Source organism: Salvia hispanica, chromosome 6 (assembly GCF_023119035.1).
Source record: "Salvia hispanica cultivar TCC Black 2014 chromosome 6, UniMelb_Shisp_WGS_1.0, whole genome shotgun sequence".
In the NCBI taxonomy this organism is placed as follows: domain Eukaryota; kingdom Viridiplantae; phylum Streptophyta; class Magnoliopsida; order Lamiales; family Lamiaceae; genus Salvia; species Salvia hispanica.
Genome location: NC_062970.1, coordinates 44,122,188 through 44,144,444, shown reverse-complemented (window position 1 = coordinate 44,144,444; position 22,257 = coordinate 44,122,188). Strand labels below are relative to the sequence as shown.

Here is a 22,257-nt window from a genome sequence, read left to right as displayed (position 1 = left end):
TTTAAGAAATATAAAGGAGAATTGGTGAAAAAAGATAGTGGAATGTGGGTCTTACTTTTATATACTACTCCCTCCGTCCCAGATAATTCGACCCAGTATTCCATTTCGGGTCGTCCCACATAATTTGTCCCATTTCACTTTAACCATTTTTGGTAGTTGACCTCATATTAAACTAACTTATTTCTACTCACATTTTATTATAAAACTAATACTTTAAAAGTAGGACCCACATCCCACCAACTTTTTCAACTCAATTTCCATTAGATTTCTTAAAACCCGTGTCGGGTCAAAATGTCCCAAATTATCTGGGACGGAGGGAGTATTAGTTTTATAATAAAATGTGAGTGGAAAAATGTGAGTGAAATGTGGGACCTATTACCAATTATGGAATATTTCAATTGAGACTCTTAAAGTGAAACACTCAAAAATAGTATCGGGACTCCTAAAGTGGGACAGATGGAGTATTTCCTTTTGCATTTGTATGATGGTCATGATTATTTTATTTACATTTTACTTTCACACTATAGGAGGTGATGATTGGTGGTCCAATATATGGAGAGGAGATTGGTCAAGAACTGAAAATGCACTCATCATGTACGCCTGAATAAATCAACTTAAATATTTTTGTCCGTTCTAGAAAAGATAACTCCGTGTGGGATTATACGGAATTTTATGCACTTTTATTTTAAAAATTTAAGACGAGAAAGGAAAGATTGTTGAATGTTTTAAAATAAGAAATGAATAAAGTATGAGAATGAAAAGACTGATGAATATTACTCCCTCCGTCCACAAAATATGTGGCATATTTACCATTTTTGGCCGTCCACAAAAAATAGAGCACATTAATTTATGGAAAATTTTCAACAAATAATAACATTATACTACATATCATTCCACTAACACTACTTCTCACTTACTTTTTCTCCTTGTCTCTTACTTTTTTTCTCTTCTACTTTATCAATTATACATTAAAACCCGTGTCATACACCAATTGCCCTATTTTTTGTGGACGGAGAGAGGGAGTATAAGTGTTGTAAATAAATAAGAGTTCATCTTTGTTGGGACAAAAATAAAAGGAAAGTAGATTCGATGTGAAGGATCTCATAAGGTGAAATATGTACGCTACTACTATATGTGCTACAATCTACTTAGAAATTTAGAAATTGTTGATATTTATGCGACTGTCCGGTTTGCAAGATTTTTATATCTCGATAGTCTTTAATTTTTATTGGGATTGTTCGGTTTGCAAGATTTTTATATTTTTAATATGTTTGGTTCATGATTGAATATCACAACTTAATCCTAGATGGATTATCATGTTATAATTAGTTATAGTCATCTTCTCCAACTAAAACAATCTCATAATTTAATCTTAGATATTTCATTAATAATTAGTCATGGTAATTCGAATGAGACCGTTCAGTATAGTGACTGATAAATGTATAAGTATAAATGATTTTAAGGACAAATTTGAAATTAATGTTTTGTTTTTTTATATTAATTACTTCAAATAATACCACAATGATTTAAGAACAAAATGCAACTGCACTAAGTCACACAACGAGTAAAGGGGAATAATCATTTGCTTAGAGATAAATCCATCTTAATTACTTTTGGTAATGGCTCTCGTATTCCATTAACTGATTATTTCATTCACATTTTATTACTCCTATAAAACTAATATATAAAGGTAGATTTCACGTTCCATTAATTTTTCTACATATTTTTCTTTATATTTTTTAAACCCGACTAATCACAAGTAATGACACACAGAGAAAGTATTTGGGTCTGATACCACTAGTGAGAATGACATCTTGTGTAGTTGTATTATCTTATAGGAAACTTATTGTTCTGTATTATCACTTAATTTTAATTTGGATTAAAAAAGGTTGATTTTAGTTTATATATTAGCAAAAGAGAAGTGGGATATTGATCTAGTATACATCAAAACAAAACTCAGACAAGGACAATGTGTCGATATCACTATATAAACATTGATAGCTACTCTCAAAGTAATTTGACTGGCTAGAGATGATTTAGATTGTATTTTAATATAGAGAAATCAAAAGGCCAATTTATACCAAGAATGTGAGCCGTGTAAAACGAATTAAATGGACAAATCATAAATATTTGCCAATCCATTACGAATTTGCAATGACAACGTAGGATAAAGTTAGATAGGTAATCACACAAACCCACTTCAATTTAATGATTTAAACAAAATTGAGTAATTCTATACATGTTGTTCGATTAACCACATTACATAATCTTGCAAAACAGTACCACATAGAATTAGTCTTAACCTAATTTCAGACCATATCGACACAAGTTAACCATAAACAACCAAAAGTCGTACACTTGAGGTCCAAATGATGCACAACTGTAGCATGTAAAGAAAACAAACCAGAAATTTGACTCCAAGCACATATATATGTTTAAATTAATAAGCGACATTTGTCTTAAAAGACATAAACTTTGGCCAAATTCAGGTGTTTTCCACTAATTTTAAAAAATAGTCTTAAAAATCATCAACTTTTAAAAATATTCAATTTTTTTAACCGAGCCCAAATTTTTTCATCAAATTTTGGTTGTGAAATCGATGTGACTTTACTTGAATTATACATGAAATAACGTCATTTTGACACCCTAAAATTGTTGAATTCGACTTTGAATAATATGCCTCGTAGAATTGTCAAGTTTGAAGAGAATGACTGACCCGCCATAAAAAATTAGCACCAATCTTAAATACCCGAATTCGCTAAAAAATAAATGGTTTTTAGAACCAATATTTCAAATAATAATAATACAAAATGAAATTTGCAACATCTAAAACAACAAACACATGGGAAAGGAGAGGCAACAAGGTGAGGTGGTGGAACCCCCAAGTCCAGCCAAGAAACTCAGAATTATATCTTTGCAAAAATCTAAATCACCATTATAGTACGATAAAAGCGTGGGTATCCCAACATCTTATCTCATGATTATCAACATCAAACCACAGTGAAGCATAACATGTCAAACAGCATATCATCATGTTCATATTGTTGGTGAAGCTACACCCTCGCAACACAGACGTCACACAAACCATTTATCACATACTCAACCAATCAAAAATCTAGCAAACTGGGTTCCGAAATAGGCATCAAGCTGAAAGAAGTGGATAACAAAGTCTTCAACACACAAACAAGAGCAAAATCTAAAATATCTAGCAAGTACGCAACAAAGAATACGGCCCAGGTGGTGCTGCGTGAGGCCTTAAGTTTCAAAATCCAATTATGATATGTGCAAGAGGATTTCTACACGATTGTCCGACTTTAAGATTAGATAAGTGAGAGATGAGAGAGCAGCCACTATGTTCTTCTACCCTACCAGCAGATACATAAGCTGCCTGCCAGTTAATACGGCAGTGAAGATCATTATCTAAATTCAAACATTGGAATAAGTCCATAAACCCTGTAAGTAATCATGAGAATATTCTTCCTGCAGTAAAGATAATTCTCCACTCAATATATACATGTATGAATGAACCGTATGTAGACATGGAATAAATACTAGTAACAGAGCAAATATAGCAGGTTTCAAATCATTCTTCTATATTCTACAGATGCGAAAAAGAATATTATGCGGCCAAAGGAGAGGTCTGCAACTTACTATAAACGCGACTAATCATCATACTTTCTCTAGAGAGTTCATTCGATACCAAATCTGAGCATAATATGGCTAACACGTATTACTCTCCTAGCAAAAGAGAATCAGAGCTCTAATATTTGGGTAAAACATACAAGTGTGTTCAACGATGGCTGCTTGTGATCACATTGTTCCTTCTTATCTAATATTTCTGATATGGAGAACTTCTTATGCTATTTTATTCCTTCCCATCATTAAATTAAGCTTCACCTTAAAGCTTTGTAATATTCTACACTACTGCTTATCTTAGATTCTAAATCCCTTTCAAACTAAAAGAAGCACGATTCTTCCAGCTCCAAATCAACTCGTGGAGTTAACGAATTTGGGGATTTCGACGTCAAAGCAACATAATTCTTCCCTTTCTAAAATCATTTCATGGAGTCAAGACAAGGAAAGGTATGCCGTATGTGGTTACTAGAAAAAGTTCGGAAACAAACAACTATAAGTTTAAACACAAAATCCAATAGGAAATCAAAAGGATCTAAACTAATATTACAACGCTAAGTCCGGTCGTGCACCCAAAAAGCTATGTTATACAAGACTGATAGCACCACTGCGAATTCCATTTCCATATGAGTGAGCACAAAATATCATCCACCAACAATGTATTCAACTTTTGCATATTACATGGAATAAAATATGAAGTTGGTAATACAGCGACTGAAGTCCTCGTCGTTTACCTAAAAAAGGACTATCAATGGACGAAATGCAATTTTGATATAAAGAGGCCACGTCTATGTTCAAGCCAACCAAGTGACTGGGTTGGGCATGCATATCAGGCCTTTGCTTTTCCAGCCTGAAGAGTCTGGATTCTTTGTTGTAGCTTGGCAATCTGCAAAATCATATTTAAGAAATCAGGTGAAGAGAGAGACATTTGATGCACTGGTCTTGCCAGAAATATATTAGTAATAAGAGATTTGGTCTTGCCATATATACATTAGTAGAAAGACAACTGGTCTTGACAGAAATAGATTAAGTTCTTTCAAAATGGACAACAATTGTGACAGAAATGACGACTGCTTTTTCCAGAAATAGATTAAGTTCTTTCAAAGGGGAAATTTTTCTTTCCCGGATACTAACAAAAGCACAAGCAGTATTAAGTGATTCTAGTTCATGGAACTCTGCAGCGTAATTGAACATTTTAGCCCTGCCAAAGCAATTATCAAATACCTCTGAAAACTAATGTAGCAGCTCATTGGACATTTGAAATTTACACATAATCCATTTTAAAATAGTATGTCCAGTAGAGACACGACAATCCAATCCCATGATAATTATACAAATGCTATCAAATTTATTTCTTGGGAGTGAGGAAGAGGATACAAATGCCATTTTTTATTTGTTCATATAACTCTATATGACATCATAATCTTGTCTGACAAGCTCCAAGCAGCAAAAGGCGTTTCTTAATTAAGTCCTAGCAGGAGAAAGTCCCATTATATGACAAATAAAATGGACAACAACTTAGACAAGGTGATAGAAAAATTGAAAATTCACATAAAAAGGACTAAACAGAATAGTGACAAACCGATTCTTGCTTGCTATTTAGCTTCTCTTGCAAATCTTGAAGTGTACCGTCTAATCGTTTCCTGATGCAAGAAACAATGTCAAAGATAAATGGCAAAGCAACAATAACCAAATTAATTCTGCAACTCTACATTCAACAACTCAGAGAGTACACATGCCAAACATAACAACCAAAAAGTTCAATATTAGTTGGTTAACAAGATATTACGCCAGCGCATTAGTTGTAAAAATATAGCATCAACTTCTAATTAAACTCGAGCAAGGGACATTCGTTTCCCAACTCCCAAGTCCCGACTCCAAACTTACATAGAAATCACCCTTCTAACTAAATGAATCTAGATCTTAATGCAGCCATAAACATTACGCGTGCAAATTGATTTTAACAAGTGAGCATATGTGTGATCACTGATTATGGTAAGACTTTTCCTACAAAAAAACATCAGCAAACAGAGAAGTGCATACAATTCAGCGGAGATGTATTCAATCCGCTTCCGAACATTGGCATTAGCCTCAGCCAAATCCTGCTTCACTAGCACCGGGCCGATCAACTTGTACACATTCGTGTCCTCATTCAATAGATCCAGTTCCTTCAGAGGAAAAAAACAATCCAGCAAAAAATCACAAACTCACTCAAGCTCAATAAAACTACAGCTCAAAGTCGGACATAAAGAGGAACTACCTTGAGCACGAGCTCGTTTTCGCCGAGCTGAATCGTGTACTTCTTTTTCACTTGCTGGTTCTTCTGAATATCTGCGCATTTGCACGCACAAACTCGATTTCAACAAGCAAAGGAAAATACAATACTACAATCTTGTGATTGTATCGGAAGGGAGTTAGGGTTTAGCTTTAGCCAATGAAATTCGAGAGGGGTTTGAAAAAATTACCTTTCTCAAGTTTCCTGAAATCGTTGGCTTTGTTCTCTAGATCGCGTGTCAGCTCCTTCACACCGGCCATCTCTCCGCCGCCTCGCGCCTCCGGTAAAATCGGTTATTTATCGACGGCGCTCGAATTCCGATGTCGACCGGTTTCGTTGTTCAAGGCAATAGCACGAATCTGTGAAGAAATTATCGTAATTGATAATGGGCCTTTTTTGGGCCCAATGTCGTGTTTTATTCTTGATGGGCTCAATTTTGGGCCCAATATCGTGTTCATATAATTTTGTGACGACGTCGTATTGGCGCTACAAAAGCATCTACGCAGTCACCAACAGTCACTGAGACTACTCTCAAACCCAATTCAATGGCGGCCACCATTTTTTGCCATCTCTCCTCCGTTTCCTCGCCGGAATCAGCTTCGCTTTCGCGCGGTGCTAATAGCCTCCTCAGATTACCCGGCGTCTCTGCTGCAGCTCCTGCAATTCGTCGACGAATCTCGTGCCAGGCTGTTTCTTCTGCGCCGCCCTCGTCTCCTGTCAATCTTAAAGGTTCTCGCGCTTTATTCCTTTGCCGCTGATTCTCTTCCCGATCCTTGATTTTTTTTTCAATTTTTTTTTGGGGGGAATAGTATATGCTCGTGAAGCTACGGTTCAGTATTTCTTCGTTTGCCGGAAAATGCATTGGTGCTGGCTTTATGCTATGTTTTTAGGTTTTAGAGCTGGATTTATTTCATTTGCCTTGCCATGATTAAACTCACCATGCATTGATAATCGATTTAATAACCAATAAATATTTATAAATAAAGAAAATAAAAGTTAGAAATCAATCAGCGTAACTTCACGATCTTCTGTTGACGACGCGGAGCTGCATTCGTCATGTTTACTGTCGCAAGAGCTTTTCAGATGTTGATTTTTGTGCTAAAATTAGGGTTAATTGTATTCATGTTCTCTGGTGAATCGTTCTTCATTGTCTAACATTGCAATCTTCCGATTCATCTCAGTTTTAGTGTAATTGAGAATTATCATAAATATTTGCAGCATTCATTTGAGTATTGTTGATATAATCACACTGGATAGGCTATTCAATAACAATTGCATATTGTCATTATTGAAGTTTGGATATGGTTTAATATTTCAGCGGAACTGGGGCTTAAGGATTTCCTTCACATAGATGATTTTGACAAGGAGACCATTTTAAAGATATTGGATCGGGCCAAGGAGGTCAAGGCTCTCATTAAGTCAGGAGAGAGGACATACCTCCCGTTTAAAGGAAAGACTATGGCTATGATATTTGCCAAACCGTCTATGAGGACCAGAGTCTCGTTTGAGACAGGTTTTCATTTGCTTGGAGGGCATGCTCTGTACCTTGGGCCTGATGACATCCAAATGGGTAAGAGGGAGGAAACTCGCGATGTTGCTCGCGTGCTGTGTCGCTATAATGATATCATTATGGCACGAGTTTTTGCTCATCAGGTATGCTGGTGAGTTATTAAATAAGGGCATACAAGTTCTGATTGCACATGATAATTCCGTTCTTACTGTCTTTGCTGCTTAAATCATACACAGCTATAATATGTATTTAAATATTTCCACTCCTAAAATAAGAAGACATTTTATGATATGCATTTGCTTAAGGAGGACTTATCGCCCATCTGTTTCTTGACACCACCAACTTCAGCCATAATGTGCCCTTCCATTCCGTAGGATAGATGGACAATGAATTAATAAGATTGTTGTCTGGTCTATTGTTTCAAAGTCTACTGGATTACGGATGTTACATCAGTACTTTTGTTTTGCAGGATATTCTTGATCTTGCTAAATATGCAACTGTCCCTGTCATCAATGGCTTGACAGACTTTAACCATCCTTGTCAAATCATGGCTGATGCACTCACGATCATTGAACACATTGGTCAATTGGAAGGGACAAAGGTTAGCCTGTGTGCAGCTAGTTTGTAGGTGGCAATTCGCCCTTCAGAGTCGTTTCCTGTTGACGGTAGATAACATGTCGTTTTTCTGTTTTGGCTACTCTTAGGTTGTCTATGTTGGAGATGGGAACAATATTGTGCATTCCTGGCTGTTGTTGGCATCTGTTATTCCTTTCCACTTTGTTTGTGCCTGTCCTCCAGGTTTTGAACCTGATGCAAGGACAACTAAGAAAGCAATAAAGGCAGGAGTCGGCAAAATAGAAATAGTTAACGATGTCAAAGAAGCTGTAAAGGGAGCTGATGTCGTCTATTCTGATGTTTGGGCCAGCATGGGACAGAAAGATGAAGCTGAATACCGCCGCAAAGTTTTCCAAGGATTCCAGGTATGCACCTTATATGGATCGATTTTCGATACTATTTGCAACCACATACTTTATGATGAAAGAAAATGGGAATTAAGCTCTGAGATAGGTTGTAATCTGAGTCAGTTACATCATGTGTCTTGCTGCCATGGAACGAATGGATAAACCCTTGAACATATATGAGACATCATGTTTGTCGTGGATTCCTGAATCATGCTGTCTAATAATTTGTTAGGTGGACGAGGAGCTTATGAAGATAGCTGGTCCAAAAGCATATTTTATGCATTGTCTGCCAGCTGAGAGGGGCGTTGAGGTCACTGACGGCGTCATGGAAGCTCCGTACTCCATTGTCTTCCCCCAAGCGGAGAACAGGATGCACGCGCAGAATGCTATAATGCTTCATGCCCTTGGGCTGTGATTGCTGAACCTTCACCTTTTAAGTAATCTGTGTTTTGTAGCAGTTTCAGAGATGATTCCTTCTTGCTGTGAATTCCGCATTATCAAAAGAAATCTTTTGGAAATAAAGGTGAACTGTTGATTGAATTTGTCCTTTTTTATGAGTTGTATTACTATTAAATAGCATTTCTGTTTTTCTTTCTCGGTTATCCATGAAATTATATTATTGTTGTGATCATTTTGAACTTAATTATGATTTAAAAACTCTCTCAAATATCTATGTAATTTACTAATTACTAGTACTATATAAGTTGACAAAATTGATTCTGATGTTCTTTCTAAATACTGACAACAACTAAATATCAAACATTGTTTACTTATGTAAATTGTCATCGGTATTTAACTTTGTCTTTAATCTAAGAGCTAAGTTTCTATAAAAAACTTTAGATTATTAGATAGAGTAGTTTATATTTCTCATTATTATGTCACGAAATACTATCTTAGTATGATGGAAAAGAATGATGAGGTGAGAATGGGACAAAGATAGAAATGAAATGATAATTTATTTGTATGTATTTTTACATTTAAATTCTTTTTTCTCTTTTATTTCATTATACTGAGTAATAAAATAAAATCAGAAATCACATTTTATTTTATCATACTACTAAGAAAGGCCTAAACGATTTACAATGCATGCCACAAATTTGAGTCACATCGGATTAGATCCATCCATCAACATAATCCTAATGTTCTTGCAAACTACATATCAGATGATTCACAAAAACTACTCCTAAAACAGTAAAAAAGATTGTTCTGCAGTCCGTGCAAGTGGTTAATAACGATTAACCTTAGAGTGTCCACTATAGGGGCAGCTATAGTGGACACCCTTACTCCCCCAAAATAGACATGCGACCACGCCATCCACAATGGGTACCTTATGTTATATCTCTAGCTTCAATCATCATACTTCTAAATTCTAGCCACAACTCCTACAGGAGTTTATCTCTCCCATATTTACAAAGAAAACCCATTTTCATTACCTATAACTTTTTAAAAATAAAATATACTACAAATAACTAAATTACTTCATTAAAAACATTAAAATTATAAGTCCTACGGCTTTACAAATTTGAATTCCACAAGGTTTAAAATTTGAATTCCTAAAACTACAAGTACCTTTTGCCTCTATTTCCTAGTTTGTCGACCTCGATGGTTCTAGTCCTTTGAACGAACAAACTCATCCATTTATCGTGACATGACTCTATAAATAACAAAATTACTTCATAAAGAGTATGTGTTGGTCTGATGGTAATGCGGTTAATGTCCGATGCCAAAGGTCTTGGATTTGACTCCACCATGACGCGCCTTTAAATTTATTTTCACTTATCAATAAAAAAAATTACTCATACTTCACTAAGAACATTAAAATTACAAGTTCTAGATAAAAACTTTAATTCATAAAATTAAAAGTATCCTCGTTTATTTTCTAGGTTATCGACCTTGACCGTCTCGGTCCTTTGAACAAGAAAATCCGTTCACTATCGTTGCTCTTATCTATTTTGTGAGAAAGAATGAGAATGAAATAAATATACAAAAATGTAGTTATACTCCCTCTATCCCCCATTAATTGGCATTAATTTCTTTTTTTGTCCGTCCTCAATTAATCGGCATCCTTATTTTCACTACTTTCGGTTAGGGGTGTAAATTCAGGTACCTGTGGGTATCCAAACCCGAAAATTCGGGTACCCGAACTCGAAATCTCAAAAATATCATACCCAATACTCAACCCGTATGTGAATTCGGGTACCCTAATACCCGATGCGGGTACCCGAACCCAACTAATTGGGTACCCATAAACCCGGAATTATTATATTTGAAATTTATTCTTTTATATAAATTAAATTGTGAGAATAGAAATTATTACAATAATACAATACTTATACTATTTATTCACTATAATTCTACTCCTATATTATATAAAATAGATATTAGACAAATAGACACTACTTAATTTTAAAATAAAATTTTTTTGGTATAAATTGAAACATAAAAGAGATTAATTTTTTAAGACATTAACTGAACATGTACATAAAATGGAGAAAACATAACTAATTAACTATATATTTTCAAAAGATAACAAGTAAGAACATAAATAATGCAACATGAACCGAACAGGAATGTGAAAAAGTATTAAAGTCGAGATAATAGAACAATGAAATGTCAAAGCAACCAAACATATAATCTAAATAATGTCAAAACAACCAAACATAATCCAAATAGTAAAATAAGAACTTTATAACCCAAAATATTTATCACAAATACATAATTAATCGGGTTTAATCGGGTATTACTCGGGTACCCTAATACGTGTTTCGGGTACCCTAAACCCGAAAAATCCTAACATTAACTACCCAAACCCATAACTTCGGGTTTCGGGTACCCAAAACCCGTCGGGTATTGGGACTGGGTCGGGAATACCCGAAACCCGCGGATTAAATTTTCAGGCCTACTTTCGGTAATGGACTCTATATTTCACTAACCCATTCTACTCATATTTTATTATAAAATGAATATATAAAAGGATGACTCACATTCCATTAATTTTTTCCACTCACTTTCCACTACATTTCTTGAAAACCATGAGTCAAATAGTATCAATTAATGGGGGATAGTGAGAGTAGCATTTATAATGTTTTAAAATTTAGAATAAATAACATAAAAGTTTAACCTCCACCGCTTGCAACGGTCGTGCCCACCCACACTCATCCCGCGCTGCTAGGCAATGAGCGGTGAGGCGCTCCATCCCGCAACTCCCGTTGCGCACATCCTTAGGTTCGGCCCAATTATTGTCAACGATTAAGAATGCTTAAATAACAATAGTACTACCTCTGTCCATAAAAAATAGACTAATTCTACCTTTTTGGCCGTCCACCAAAATTAGTTCAATTCTAAATACTATCAAAAGTTTTAAACAAATAAAATCTTACACATTTGGATCCCACAATTCTCTCTTACTTGACCAATTACATATTAAAATTCATATCATTTACAACTTTATCTATTTTTTTTTTACAGAAGTAATATTTCTTAAATAAAGGATATTGCACAATTAAAATATGGAAATATTTCACCGTGTAACGGTGGGGCGCCACCGCCTATATAAACCCTCCTAGAACAAAACATTTCTTCGAGAGATCGAGAAAGAAGAAAAGAGGGGCAAAAAAAATAAGAGCGGGAGGTTTCCACCTTTCTCCATTATTGACCTCTCTTCTTTCTCTCTCCTCTCCTATGGAGCAGCCCCAGGAGCTTCCCCTCCACTTCCCCGCCGCCTCGTCTGATCACGAATTTGATCACGGCGAGGATCACCCCGATTCCTCGCCCGTCGGCTCACCGGAGCTAGCAGAAACTCACTTCCCGCCGCCGACGGATCAGCCGCAGCCCGCCGTGCTCACCGATGATCTCCGCCGCAAGATCATCAAGCAGGTGGAATTAAAAATTTGTCTATTGTTTGATTAAATTTGATTCGGCGGTGGCGGTATGTTGATTCAGAGGGCTAGTTGCAATTAGGCAATATCAGAAATTTGAGTTAATTGGACTAGTTGAGTGATGATTAAGCTGTTTTTTGTTAGGTTTCATTAGCTGGTAGTAAGGTTTAATCTCGAGAGACGACTTAGTGCAGCTCTTCTTTTTTCATTCCGTAACGCAAAAATGTGATCTTCGGTTACCTATGTAATAAACAGTTTCATAACTAGGCTAATTCGTGAAAATCTGGAAAATATTGTTTAAATTTGAGTTCTTTTTAGGAGCTTGCCCAATAAGCAATATATATAATGATGAAAGTATATTCAGTGCCTTCATTGTACTACCTTGCTCGTGAGTTATTGGGATGAATGTAGTGTTATTTATTGATTTAATCTAATTTTATTAGTTTGTCTTTATTAAACCAACCGGCTTACTTATTGAAATAACTTTTGCAGGTGGAGTATTACTTCAGTGATGAAAATCTGCCAAATGATAAGTTTATGCTGAAATACGTTACAAGGAATGTGGAAGGGTTTGGTGAGTGCAGAGTTGCTAGGAAGCAAAATACCATCACTGTTATTACATTTCTTGAGTTAAATAAAAGGCTAAAATGCACGCTCTTATTTGAGCAGAATGCCATTATTTCATTTGATATGATAAATGTTTGGTCAATATCCTTTTGAGGTCTTTAGATGGAAGGGAATGCCTGCCTGATGATTGGATTGGATAAATACGTATTGTGTGCTTAAATATCACCCTTGTTGCTCCATTCTATAAATACAATTGAACAGAATGAGAATGAAGAAACTCAATCCACATAGTAATATGATTCACAAGCTCATGAATCCAGAGTTCGATTGATCTGTTTATTGAGTCGGATCCTATGATTTATAATCCGATGCATGCCCCAAGTCTTTAAGTAAAGGATAAAAGACTCTCAGCATTTAGCAAAGGATCTTTGTTTTTCTACTATTAATTGGGTGACCTTTTGATGTGGTTTTATATGTGTCAACTTTGTACCATATGTGGTGAGTCCCTGTAGTTTTAAAATTTTGCACAGGACTTTCATGAGCATGCATTTTTGAACTTGCCATCCAAAGCTCTTTTGCATGTCCAAGAAGAATCACTTACATAGTTACATTGCTGCAGTTCCTATTGGAGTTGTTGCCTCATTTAGGAAAATGAAGAAGCTAACCAAAGACACATCGTGGATTGTGGCTGCACTGAAGGAATCTACTTTTCTTGTGAGTGGATATATTTTATTGAGAAAAATACTATTTCTATGAGTTTTGCGAAAGCTCGTAGAACTAGCACTAACATTGCACTTTGCAATCTTACCCGAGTTAGATAACTTTGTTTTTTGAGACAGTTCTGTCTAACCGAGTTTATTTGCTTAGCTTTTCAATATGACAAGAAAACTATTCCTGCTGTCTTCAGGTTGTCAGCTCTAATGGGAAAATGGTGAAGCGACTTCATCCTCTTCCATCAGCTGAAATCAAGGACCCAATGGTAGAGCTCTTCAATTAATTTTATCTTTATTTTACTAGGTTTGCTTTAAAGAATCTTAAATCTTGAATGTATAATAGGTATGCACTGTACTAGTGGAGAATCTACCCGAGGATCATTCAGTGGACAACCTCAATCGACTGTTTGGTGAAGCTGGAACGTATGCATATAAATTTTCTTTAAATTGTGCTATAAGCCTATAACTGTGCTGCTTCTTTTCTCCCCTTCTTTACTTGTATGCTATTGTCCTCCTATGCTAGTTAACAGTTCATTTTGTTTCTGATTGCTAGCATAAAGAATATTACCATTCGTGACCCACATGATGTAATTGATCCAAAAAAGTGTACCGTGGCAGAGAAGCTGATTAGCAGAAAGGTGCGTTACAGTTTTTTTTCTGTTAAAAATGGGATTATGCAAATGCAGCAAAATTCTGTAATATAAATATGCTAACTTTGTAGCATCAATTGCTACTTAATAGTATGAAGTCAAGATATCCCTTTCCTATGGTATATTGAAATATTGCTTCTCTTCTACAAATCCTTTCCTGTTTTCCTTGTGCATATATCTTGAGATTGGTTTTAGATGAAATTTGCTTAGTCTATGTTACTCAATAATTGGCTCTACAATGTGGTGCTCTTGATTAGACTGTAGTGTCAATCATAAGAGAGAAGCCTAATGCATTTGATGTACTGATTGTCCACCCATTACACAGTTCATATGGAATAAACTTACACACAACATCATATGAGCATTCTGCTGTGTGTCTGTTGCTTTAATTTGGCTTTTCTCTATAGTTGCATGCTCTTGTGGAGTACGACACTGTGGAGGCTGCTGAGAAAGCTGTGAGTCCGCTACCAGTAATTTTTCACTCTTTTCTTTTTCTGTTTTTCTTCAGCCTCTAATCGTTGACTCTAATTATTCTTGTTTAGGTGACCACTTTGAACAACGAGCAAGATTGGAGATATGGATTGCGAGTCAAGCTTCTGAAAAAACTGGTATGTAGTGCTACTGCCTTTCTCTTCTTTTGGCAGTAGAGCAGTATGACAATGCCTTTTTAAATTCTCTAGAACAACCCGGGGCAGAAGAAAAAAGTATGGAGGGAGTTAGAGCCTGACAAGGGTAGCACTGTTCAGACAACGGAGCCAGCTGCCAGTGAGGAGAACCATGATGCAAGTGAGCATCATGACGATCCACACGATGGGGTCGTGGAGGTACTTTTTCATTTTTATCATCTGTGCCTTGTTACTACTTCTGATTCAGTTGAAACTCTTCCTACGTTTAGATGCTGTGGCAGTATACGGGAATAATGATGTTGCTTCAGCTTTTTTGTTGTTTGAACTGATAGGCTGTTTTTACAACTGCAAATGGGTGATCCTCTAGATGTAGAGTTTCTTTGCTGTTCTCGCAAATTTAAGCTTCTACATTCGAACTACTTTAACTTGAGTTATTGGGAACATATAGATTATATAAGTTCAGTTTAGTGTGTCTAATGTTCTTTCAAATGCTTGTTCAGGATGTGGATCTCTTATCTAGAGATAAGAACGGGCCGCATATTCCTAGAGACAAAAACGGGCAGAAGGGTCGCAACAGAGGTGGTGGAAGGAGACAAAAGTATCACGCCACTAATGGACATGGTATTTATCAAGTCTTAACAAATATTCTAGACAATACATCTTTTACTTGCTTCAAACTAATATTTTCACTCCAGGTCATGGAACCCAGTATTCCAGCCATGGCGTCGAACCATCAAAGCCGCCACCGGGCCCCAAAATGCCAGATGGAACACGAGGGTTCACCATGGGCAGGGGACGACCTCTTCCGGCGACCAGTTGAGATTCCCGGTGTGGATTTCAGGATCATCTTGTTGATATAAGTTGAATACATTCCACATGTGTAGCGTGCTCATTCGGATATCTATCCCGGAAAACCGATCTTTTGTGCTCTGTAACAGTGGTGCCCATGGTTTACAGCTTCTGTCATATCTCGAAAATGTTTTGGTGTTTGACAGATTGTGTGAAATTTGCTTCCATATATTATGTGGAGACTCCCCAAGTATATAAAAAAGGAAAATTTCCTTGTTATTCAGAAATTCAAATTATTTTGGTTTTGTATTTAATATGGTCTCTGCCATATAATGGAGTATTAGTTAATGCAGATAAGAATTGTATTCATTAAAGTATAATTTTAATTTATACTATCATAATAGTGAAAGTTACTACCTCCATCCTCCAAATTTTGACACGGTTTGACCCGGCACGGATTTTAAGAAATGTAATGGAAAATGTGTTTGAAAAAGTTGGTGGGATGCGGGTTCTACTAGTTTTATGATAAAATGTGAGTTTGAATGGGTTAGTGGAATATGAGGTTCACTACCAAAAATGGTAAAAACTGAAGTGTCATTTTCAGGGACGGACTGAAATGGTAAACTATGTCAAAATTTGGGGAACAGAGGTAGTATAAGTTAATTCACAAACACAAACTTAACTCTCTATTCCAATACACGTTAAAATGTCTGAAAAAGGAACAAAAGTACAAATATCCTAGCCATGGCAGTTGAGAAGCTAGCCAGCCATATATGGAAAAAAAATAACAAATATCTAGTATTGTTCATCATCTTCGTAGTCATCGAATTTCGACTCAGGTTGATCAGATGCTGGTTCAAGTTGATCGAACTGTGACTCACGTTCATCAGATGTCGACTCGCGTTGAATGAGAGTGTTGGCCATGTACACATACTTGGCAGGGTGGTCATACCATGTTGTGGTACTTAGAATTTCGCGTTCCAGCCAATACGGATCGTAAGCTGGCTTGTCTTTCATGCTCTGGAAGAAATCCTGCCACTCTTCAACTAGACGCCTTAGACGGATACTCATTTGCCGTTTGAAGAGAAACCGGAGCAAGTCTTTTGCCAGTACGGTAATCTCTTCCCCTTCAATGATGTAAATATACTGAAGTGGAGCAAAATAACTCAGGTAAGTTTACTGAGGAAGCATTGGGTAATTCGCAAGCGTAGATATGATACGAGAGTCGATTGAACTCACACACCACGTTAGCACAGGGACTATATGTATTAAAATGAAGATTAACACAAAAGGTTTCCTTGTGAGATTAGAATTACCAGAAATATGAAGCCCATAGTTGCCAGAATCACTTGGCTGAACTCATCCCACATTCCGGCAAGTCCACCATCTTCAGCTTCGCCAAAACCACCAAAACCACCACCAAAACCACCACCACCATCACCCCCGCCAGGAGGTTTCCCACTGCTACCTCCGTCATCATAGAATTCATTTTTCTGAATCTGCTGCCTCAGTAACTCCTCAACTGAGGGCTCCTTTTTCAAATTGCCCACGGCATTCTCAATAGCTTTCCATGGAGAACCCTTACATGGATTATCACAAACAATTCATTTCCTCAATAAAAAGCTCTATTTTTAAGCTTTGCTGCAATGAAATAAACCCAAAATGGACAAACTATTTAAGACAATTAAGTTAATTATCTCAGTTACCTCGTTACCATTATCTGGCTTCCCTTTGCCGCCAAATAAACACACAGTTGTAGCTCGTTGATATCGAGATGTGGCAGAGGTCAGGTTCAGGGGGAGCTTAGGAGTTTTTGCTTTTGTTCTCAGGTAAATCGAGGGGGTTGTAAATGCCTTATTCAATTGAGAACTTGGCACTGGGGATGCAGAAGGTGAACAGATTAAACGGCTGGCAGTTATCTGTAAGCAACTCATGGCTTACTTCAAAAGACCCGAGCAGCAATCTAAAGGTATAACTGCAAATATAAGCAACATTTTTCAGAATTAACCGTGCCATAAGACAAACAAATCAAATCAAATCAAATCAAATCATGTGTATCTAAACATATGAAAAGACCACAACTTACTACCAGTGTCATAAAACCAATTTCACTGTCATACTCAATGCTACATGTACAATCACAAAACTCACATACCATTTCCTAAAAATTTACTCCATTTTTATGTGGATCAGCTTTTTCCTTGTTCCTAAAAATCATAGCTCAGATATTTTTTCTTATGCAATCATCTTGTATGAGCACATACAACTACTTTACAAGACGGTCACAGTTCAACAGAAAAATCAATTTTAGCTTATACTTCTCTCGTCAGCCATGCGAAGAGCATCAGCATAGTTCTCAGAATCATAACATATACTCAAAAGTCACAGCACACAGTCTGAGAAACATGCCAACAATCACTTTTCTCAAGATTATGCCATATTCAACCAAAAACAATAACATTGAGCAGCACTTAAGCAATTTTTCCCCCAAGATGTACTACTAATGCTGCCAAATCGCCTGGAGAATGACTGATCAACAAGGCAGCTAGTACCTTAGTTCAATCTCCTTTTCATTTCTGATTTCAATTTCGCCAATGCTCACAACAAATTAATTGTTTTATCCATCAGAATCACAGTTTCAGAAATTGAAACTTTGGCTCATTCAAAATTATACCCTCTATGCTTCCCTAATCAGCTTGAGGTTACAGTAATCTACTAACATCGTTCTCCTCAGTTAAAAATCGAAACGAAACCCACACACACAAATTCTTCCATCAACGTATTCTAGGCGTCAATTTCAGTAAGGAAAATTTAGGATTACATTTAAGTAGAACCACAACCGCCATAAAAAATCCGTGTGCAAATGTCGAAATCGAACAACGATTTGTAGAATTCAAATTGCGAAGTAGTATCTGAGATTGAAGAAAACTCAACAAATGAGTAGAGTGTCACCTAGTTTTCCGATTGCGCCTGAACTCGAACAGCTTCGGCGCCGTTGGGAAGAAGAGCTCAATGTCAGCTGGGAAAAGGGTATTCTCTCATTATCTTCATTTTAATTTACTTTAATTATATAATTACACAATTTTTCTCTGCCTTAATTAGATGAGCAATAGTTAAAAGGAGTATTTTAAATTCTGAAAGTTTATTTTACATTTATATCTATGAATAAATTTTATTCTTATAAATATATATTCATATAAGCATAATATATTTGAATTTATATAGAATGATTATTTTTTTAATTGAGAGGATAATCTATCGCTAATATTTTTGACACAATTATAATTTATATCATGATCTCCGCCTTTCTAGCGTTGGAACCGCCCGACGTCGTAATCTCCTACGCCAGGTCATCTATCGACCTCCACCTTCCAAAATTATCCCCTTTCTTCTTCTTTACTGTATTTTAATTCGATTAAATTACTGAAATTAGGGAACTTGGTGGCGGTTCCATCACCGAGAGTGTACAGAGGTGCATTTGGCTCCGATGCATCAGCAAAGCAGTAATCTCTCAACTCTCTCGCAGTCGAATAGTAAAACATAATGTTTTTGGAAGGAAAAACGAAGTGTGCTTTTTCTGTTTTCAGGATTTGAAGTTGCAGGGGCCTTTCCTGAAGAGATTTCTGAAGAAGTTAATCAATGAAATTGAATCCAGTGGCGAGATGGTGCTGGATGAACTGTATGAATACTACGCATCATGCTTGGTTCCTCTAAAGGTAATGGATACATTACTCACACTAGTTTTTTGATTTGTGAATTGATGGATATTTTCTGACCTAATTTTATTTCTCTATTAGGATGATGGTGCTAATGCTGGGAACTCGAAACTATTGAAAACAATCTCTTTTATTTTTCCAAATGGTAACTTCTTTTTGGGGGTTATATGTTTGTTCATATCTTGTTTAGAACTTAAGTGATGAATTCAGACTGTTTCTGTATGTGGTCAGGGTCCACGAAATTGGAGGTTCGACTTCGTTCTTCTGTTAACATGCTTGAAGGAGATACAGGGTAACAGAAGCATCATCTTTATTGATTTTTAATTTTTTTTCTTATATTTTTTGTGATCGTACTGGGAGAAGGAATCAACTTCGGTTGTATTAATCCGTAGACTCACTGTTTTGTTGATGAGGTGAAAGTAAGAAGTTTGGTGTCAAACATGTTGGATAGCTTAGCATTTTTGGCTTGTTTCACTATCCTTTTCATGCCAGATCGTCTTCTACAATTCGAGTTCTTTCTATTACAATATCGCCTTACAATCACCATTCAAACCTAATTTCACTATATACTGCTAAGGCTTTTCTTTTCCTACTTGAGAAAGATACAGTCATACAACTAATATATTTGAAAACCAGCTTCGGCATTAGTTTTCCAGACTCTATTTTGAAGTAGAAGGATAAGTGATCATAGCACTCTCCTAAAGGGGAACTGGGAGGGGTGCTAAATGGTTAAATTTTGCTTCTTTCTTTTGCAGAATTCATCTTCGTGTCTTGGGGAAGTTAAATTAATTTTTGTCACATGTTGATTTATGCCTTTTCTTTTACATCGTGTAAGTTATTGTCAGGAAAGATTGCCTGCGTAGCATTGGTTCAATATGCTGCAAACTTTTAATATTTGCACCTTTTTCTTTAATTCTTTTGATTTTCTCTATGTAACTGTTGTTGTGTAGGTGCTCTATTTGGCCTTCAAGCCTTTTCATGTCAGAATTTATACTTTCTTTCCCTGAACTATTTTCAAATAAGTGTTGTTTTGAGGTGAGAGGCACATTCCAGAAAATTTTCTTCTCTCTCCCCCACCCCCGTCTTCTTTTTTTGTGTTTTAAATTGATACTAATATTCACTTGTTCAAACAGGTTGGTTCAGGGGTTGGATTGGTTGGTATCTGTCTTTCTTATGTTAAAGCATCGAAGGTGAGCTTGTGCATACATGAATTCGTATCCCATCCTCTTCAACTACACTATCCTATGTTAAGAATTGCCTTATCAGTTTTTGTGGCAACATAACAAAAAAAATTCATCTGCTTGCTTTCGTTGACATGATTAGAACATGATGGGTAAATTTGAAGCTTCAGATTCTCTGGTTGCATATGAGGTTACAAGTTCAGTTCGTAAAATAATTGTCTCCTGAGTTTCGGGTATAAAAGACGTATATAGATCTAATAGCATCACATCATTAACATTACACAAAACCAATATCATATTACACACATTAACACGTGTATCTTAGATTCTATCTGAAAATTCTGTGATGTAGGTGATACTAACTGATGGTGACTTCTCAACTTTAGCAAATATGAAGGTCAACTTGGAACTGAACAACCTGTCCACAGCAAATCACACATTGGACTCTCATTTACATGAAAAAATGGTGAGACATATTATATATGTGTGGACATTATCATGCTATCTCATCTTCCTTGCTCATTTTCAATGCTTCAGTAGCTGAGATGGATGTAATGTCCTTGCACTTTTATGCGCTATATGATTTTCTTGTTCGACTCCGACTGTGAGGCATTTCATTTTCGTTGAATCAGAACAAGGTCGCGATAGTGAAGCTGACCATCTACTGATAATAGGTCCAATGTGTTTGTTTGCCTTGGGAATCTGCCTCAGAGGATGATCTCCATTGCTTCGCCCCTGACATTATGTAAGTCCTCCATCCATCTCAGCTCGAATATTACTGCAAATGCGATCATGATGTTTTCAGTTATCTAGGGTTGCAACTTACACATCAGCTACAAGTCACATTCTTTCACTCTCTTTTCAACAGTTTAGGTGCTGATGTTATATACGATCCGTCATGCCTTCCTCATCTCGTACGAGTCCTGTCAGCTCTCTTGAAACGCAAACACGCTGGTCTCCAGTCTGATGCTTCCCCGGAGAAAGGAGCTAGGGAAGGAGAGCAGCACCCCGTTGCATATATCGCATCTGTGATTCGTAACATCGACACCTTCAACTATTTCCTTGCGCTGGCTGAGAAGGCCAATCTTGTAGTCACCGACCTCACTGAAGTGATCAAAGTGTCAGACTTTCTTCCTTACCTAAGATCTTATGATCGACCTAACATTAAGATATTTAGAATTTATGTGTAAACCATTAGCCAAATCCTTCCCTTTTTCAGCCTTATGGGTTTGGTTGCACTTGTATGAATAGTTGGATTATTATTACTATTTGATTAATGTTTAGTTAGGAGTATGTTTTTAAAATTATGTACTGTATGTTTTTAAAATTAACTACAGTGGCGTTCGATTGTCATGTTCGATTGTCATGACTAATTATCATGAGACTATCCATCTAGGATTAAGTTGTGGGAATATTTTAGTTGGAGGGACAGGCTATGACTAATTATCATGAGACTATTCATCTAGAATTAATTTGTAGGGTTCAATTTTATGAACCAAACCTGATACATATTTAATCATGAGATTTAGTCTTGCCAACCGAATACCCCCTACTTCTTTCGTTCGTCTTGCTGTTTTAGGATGTCTATCTTTACCGATTTTATTTCACTTTTATTATTTACTCCATTTGATAAGTAGATCGATCAATTTTTTAATTCACATTTTACTATAAAAACAATATAGTATAAAATTAAATTCATAATACCTCACTAATTTTTTGTATAAACATTTGTTAGAGTTTTTTTTTTTATTTATTTA

At 36.2% G+C, this 22,257-nt stretch overlaps 5 protein-coding genes across 5 annotated transcripts; 3 read left to right on the top strand and 2 right to left on the bottom strand.

Annotated features, from left to right (window-relative positions):
* Positions 1 to 4,218: 4,218 nt before the first annotated feature.
* LOC125195688 (prefoldin subunit 6-like) lies at positions 4,219 to 6,259 on the bottom strand. Its single transcript, XM_048093848.1, has 5 exons — positions 6,099 to 6,259; positions 5,894 to 5,964; positions 5,677 to 5,801; positions 5,216 to 5,276; positions 4,219 to 4,519 (listed from the first exon to the last, which is right to left on the bottom strand). Exons 1-5 carry the CDS (start codon positions 6,166 to 6,168, stop codon positions 4,463 to 4,465), a joined length of 384 nt encoding a protein of 127 aa, XP_047949805.1. The 5' UTR covers positions 6,169 to 6,259; the 3' UTR covers positions 4,219 to 4,462.
* A 156-nt stretch (positions 6,260 to 6,415) lies between these two features.
* LOC125195687 (ornithine transcarbamylase, chloroplastic-like) lies at positions 6,416 to 8,920 on the top strand. The gene is made up of 5 exons (XM_048093847.1): positions 6,416 to 6,637; positions 7,227 to 7,561; positions 7,888 to 8,019; positions 8,123 to 8,398; positions 8,613 to 8,920. The coding sequence occupies exons 1-5, from the start codon at positions 6,454 to 6,456 to the stop codon at positions 8,793 to 8,795; spliced, it is 1,110 nt and encodes a 369-aa protein (XP_047949804.1). The 5' UTR covers positions 6,416 to 6,453; the 3' UTR covers positions 8,796 to 8,920.
* Positions 8,921 to 11,961: 3,041 nt separating this feature from the next.
* LOC125193891 (la-related protein 6A) lies at positions 11,962 to 15,882 on the top strand. Its single transcript, XM_048091826.1, has 11 exons — positions 11,962 to 12,256; positions 12,751 to 12,832; positions 13,445 to 13,539; positions 13,733 to 13,804; positions 13,882 to 13,961; positions 14,092 to 14,176; positions 14,596 to 14,643; positions 14,731 to 14,796; positions 14,869 to 15,012; positions 15,315 to 15,435; positions 15,510 to 15,882. Exons 1-11 carry the CDS (start codon positions 12,062 to 12,064, stop codon positions 15,632 to 15,634), a joined length of 1,113 nt encoding a protein of 370 aa, XP_047947783.1. The 5' UTR covers positions 11,962 to 12,061; the 3' UTR covers positions 15,635 to 15,882.
* Positions 15,883 to 16,262: 380 nt separating this feature from the next.
* LOC125193892 lies at positions 16,263 to 18,672 on the bottom strand. The gene is made up of 4 exons (XM_048091827.1): positions 18,556 to 18,672; positions 17,310 to 17,578; positions 16,920 to 17,183; positions 16,263 to 16,749 (listed from the first exon to the last, which is right to left on the bottom strand). The coding sequence occupies exons 2-4, from the start codon at positions 17,535 to 17,537 to the stop codon at positions 16,399 to 16,401; spliced, it is 843 nt and encodes a 280-aa protein (XP_047947784.1). The 5' UTR covers positions 17,538 to 17,578; positions 18,556 to 18,672; the 3' UTR covers positions 16,263 to 16,398.
* Positions 18,673 to 18,890: 218 nt separating this feature from the next.
* On the top strand, positions 18,891 to 21,783 carry LOC125196323 (putative uncharacterized protein DDB_G0277003). Its single transcript, XM_048094795.1, has 10 exons — positions 18,891 to 18,952; positions 19,037 to 19,106; positions 19,191 to 19,319; positions 19,401 to 19,464; positions 19,551 to 19,611; positions 20,270 to 20,354; positions 20,453 to 20,509; positions 20,853 to 20,966; positions 21,175 to 21,245; positions 21,369 to 21,783. Exons 1-10 carry the CDS (start codon positions 18,897 to 18,899, stop codon positions 21,688 to 21,690), a joined length of 1,029 nt encoding a protein of 342 aa, XP_047950752.1. The 5' UTR covers positions 18,891 to 18,896; the 3' UTR covers positions 21,691 to 21,783.
* The last annotated feature ends 474 nt before the right edge of the window (positions 21,784 to 22,257 follow it).

Bases quoted from the DNA above. Each gene is read 5' to 3' on its own strand.
- LOC125193891 (XM_048091826.1), top strand. From the start codon at position 12,062: ATGGAGCAGCCCCAGGAGCTTCCCCTCCACTTCCCCGCCGCCTCGTCT. The intron at 12,833-13,444 runs GTGAGTGCAGAG...ACATTGCTGCAG, and splicing joins AAGGAATGTGGAAGGGTTTG to TTCCTATTGGAGTTGTTGCC. The intron at 13,962-14,091 runs GTATGCATATAA...TCTGATTGCTAG, and splicing joins CTGTTTGGTGAAGCTGGAAC to CATAAAGAATATTACCATTC.
- LOC125193892 (XM_048091827.1), bottom strand. From the start codon at position 17,537: ATGAGTTGCTTACAGATAACTGCCAGCCGTTTAATCTGTTCACCTTCT. The intron at 17,184-17,309 runs GTAACTGAGATA...AATCCATGTAAG, and splicing joins AGCCAGATAATGGTAACGAG to GGTTCTCCATGGAAAGCTAT. The intron at 16,750-16,919 runs GTAATTCTAATC...GCTCCACTTCAG, and splicing joins CTATGGGCTTCATATTTCTG to TATATTTACATCATTGAAGG.
- LOC125195687 (XM_048093847.1), top strand. From the start codon at position 6,454: ATGGCGGCCACCATTTTTTGCCATCTCTCCTCCGTTTCCTCGCCGGAA. The intron at 7,562-7,887 runs GTATGCTGGTGA...TTTGTTTTGCAG, and splicing joins CACGAGTTTTTGCTCATCAG to GATATTCTTGATCTTGCTAA. The intron at 8,020-8,122 runs GTTAGCCTGTGT...GGCTACTCTTAG, and splicing joins GTCAATTGGAAGGGACAAAG to GTTGTCTATGTTGGAGATGG.
- LOC125195688 (XM_048093848.1), bottom strand. From the start codon at position 6,168: ATGGCCGGTGTGAAGGAGCTGACACGCGATCTAGAGAACAAAGCCAAC. The intron at 5,277-5,676 runs GTATGCACTTCT...TTCTTGCATCAG, and splicing joins GAATACATCTCCGCTGAATT to GAAACGATTAGACGGTACAC. The intron at 4,520-5,215 runs GTTTGTCACTAT...ATGATTTTGCAG, and splicing joins TAAATAGCAAGCAAGAATCG to ATTGCCAAGCTACAACAAAG.
- LOC125196323 (XM_048094795.1), top strand. From the start codon at position 18,897: ATGATCTCCGCCTTTCTAGCGTTGGAACCGCCCGACGTCGTAATCTCC. The intron at 19,465-19,550 runs GTAACTTCTTTT...GTATGTGGTCAG, and splicing joins CTCTTTTATTTTTCCAAATG to GGTCCACGAAATTGGAGGTT. The intron at 20,355-20,452 runs GTGAGAGGCACA...TTGTTCAAACAG, and splicing joins CAAATAAGTGTTGTTTTGAG to GTTGGTTCAGGGGTTGGATT.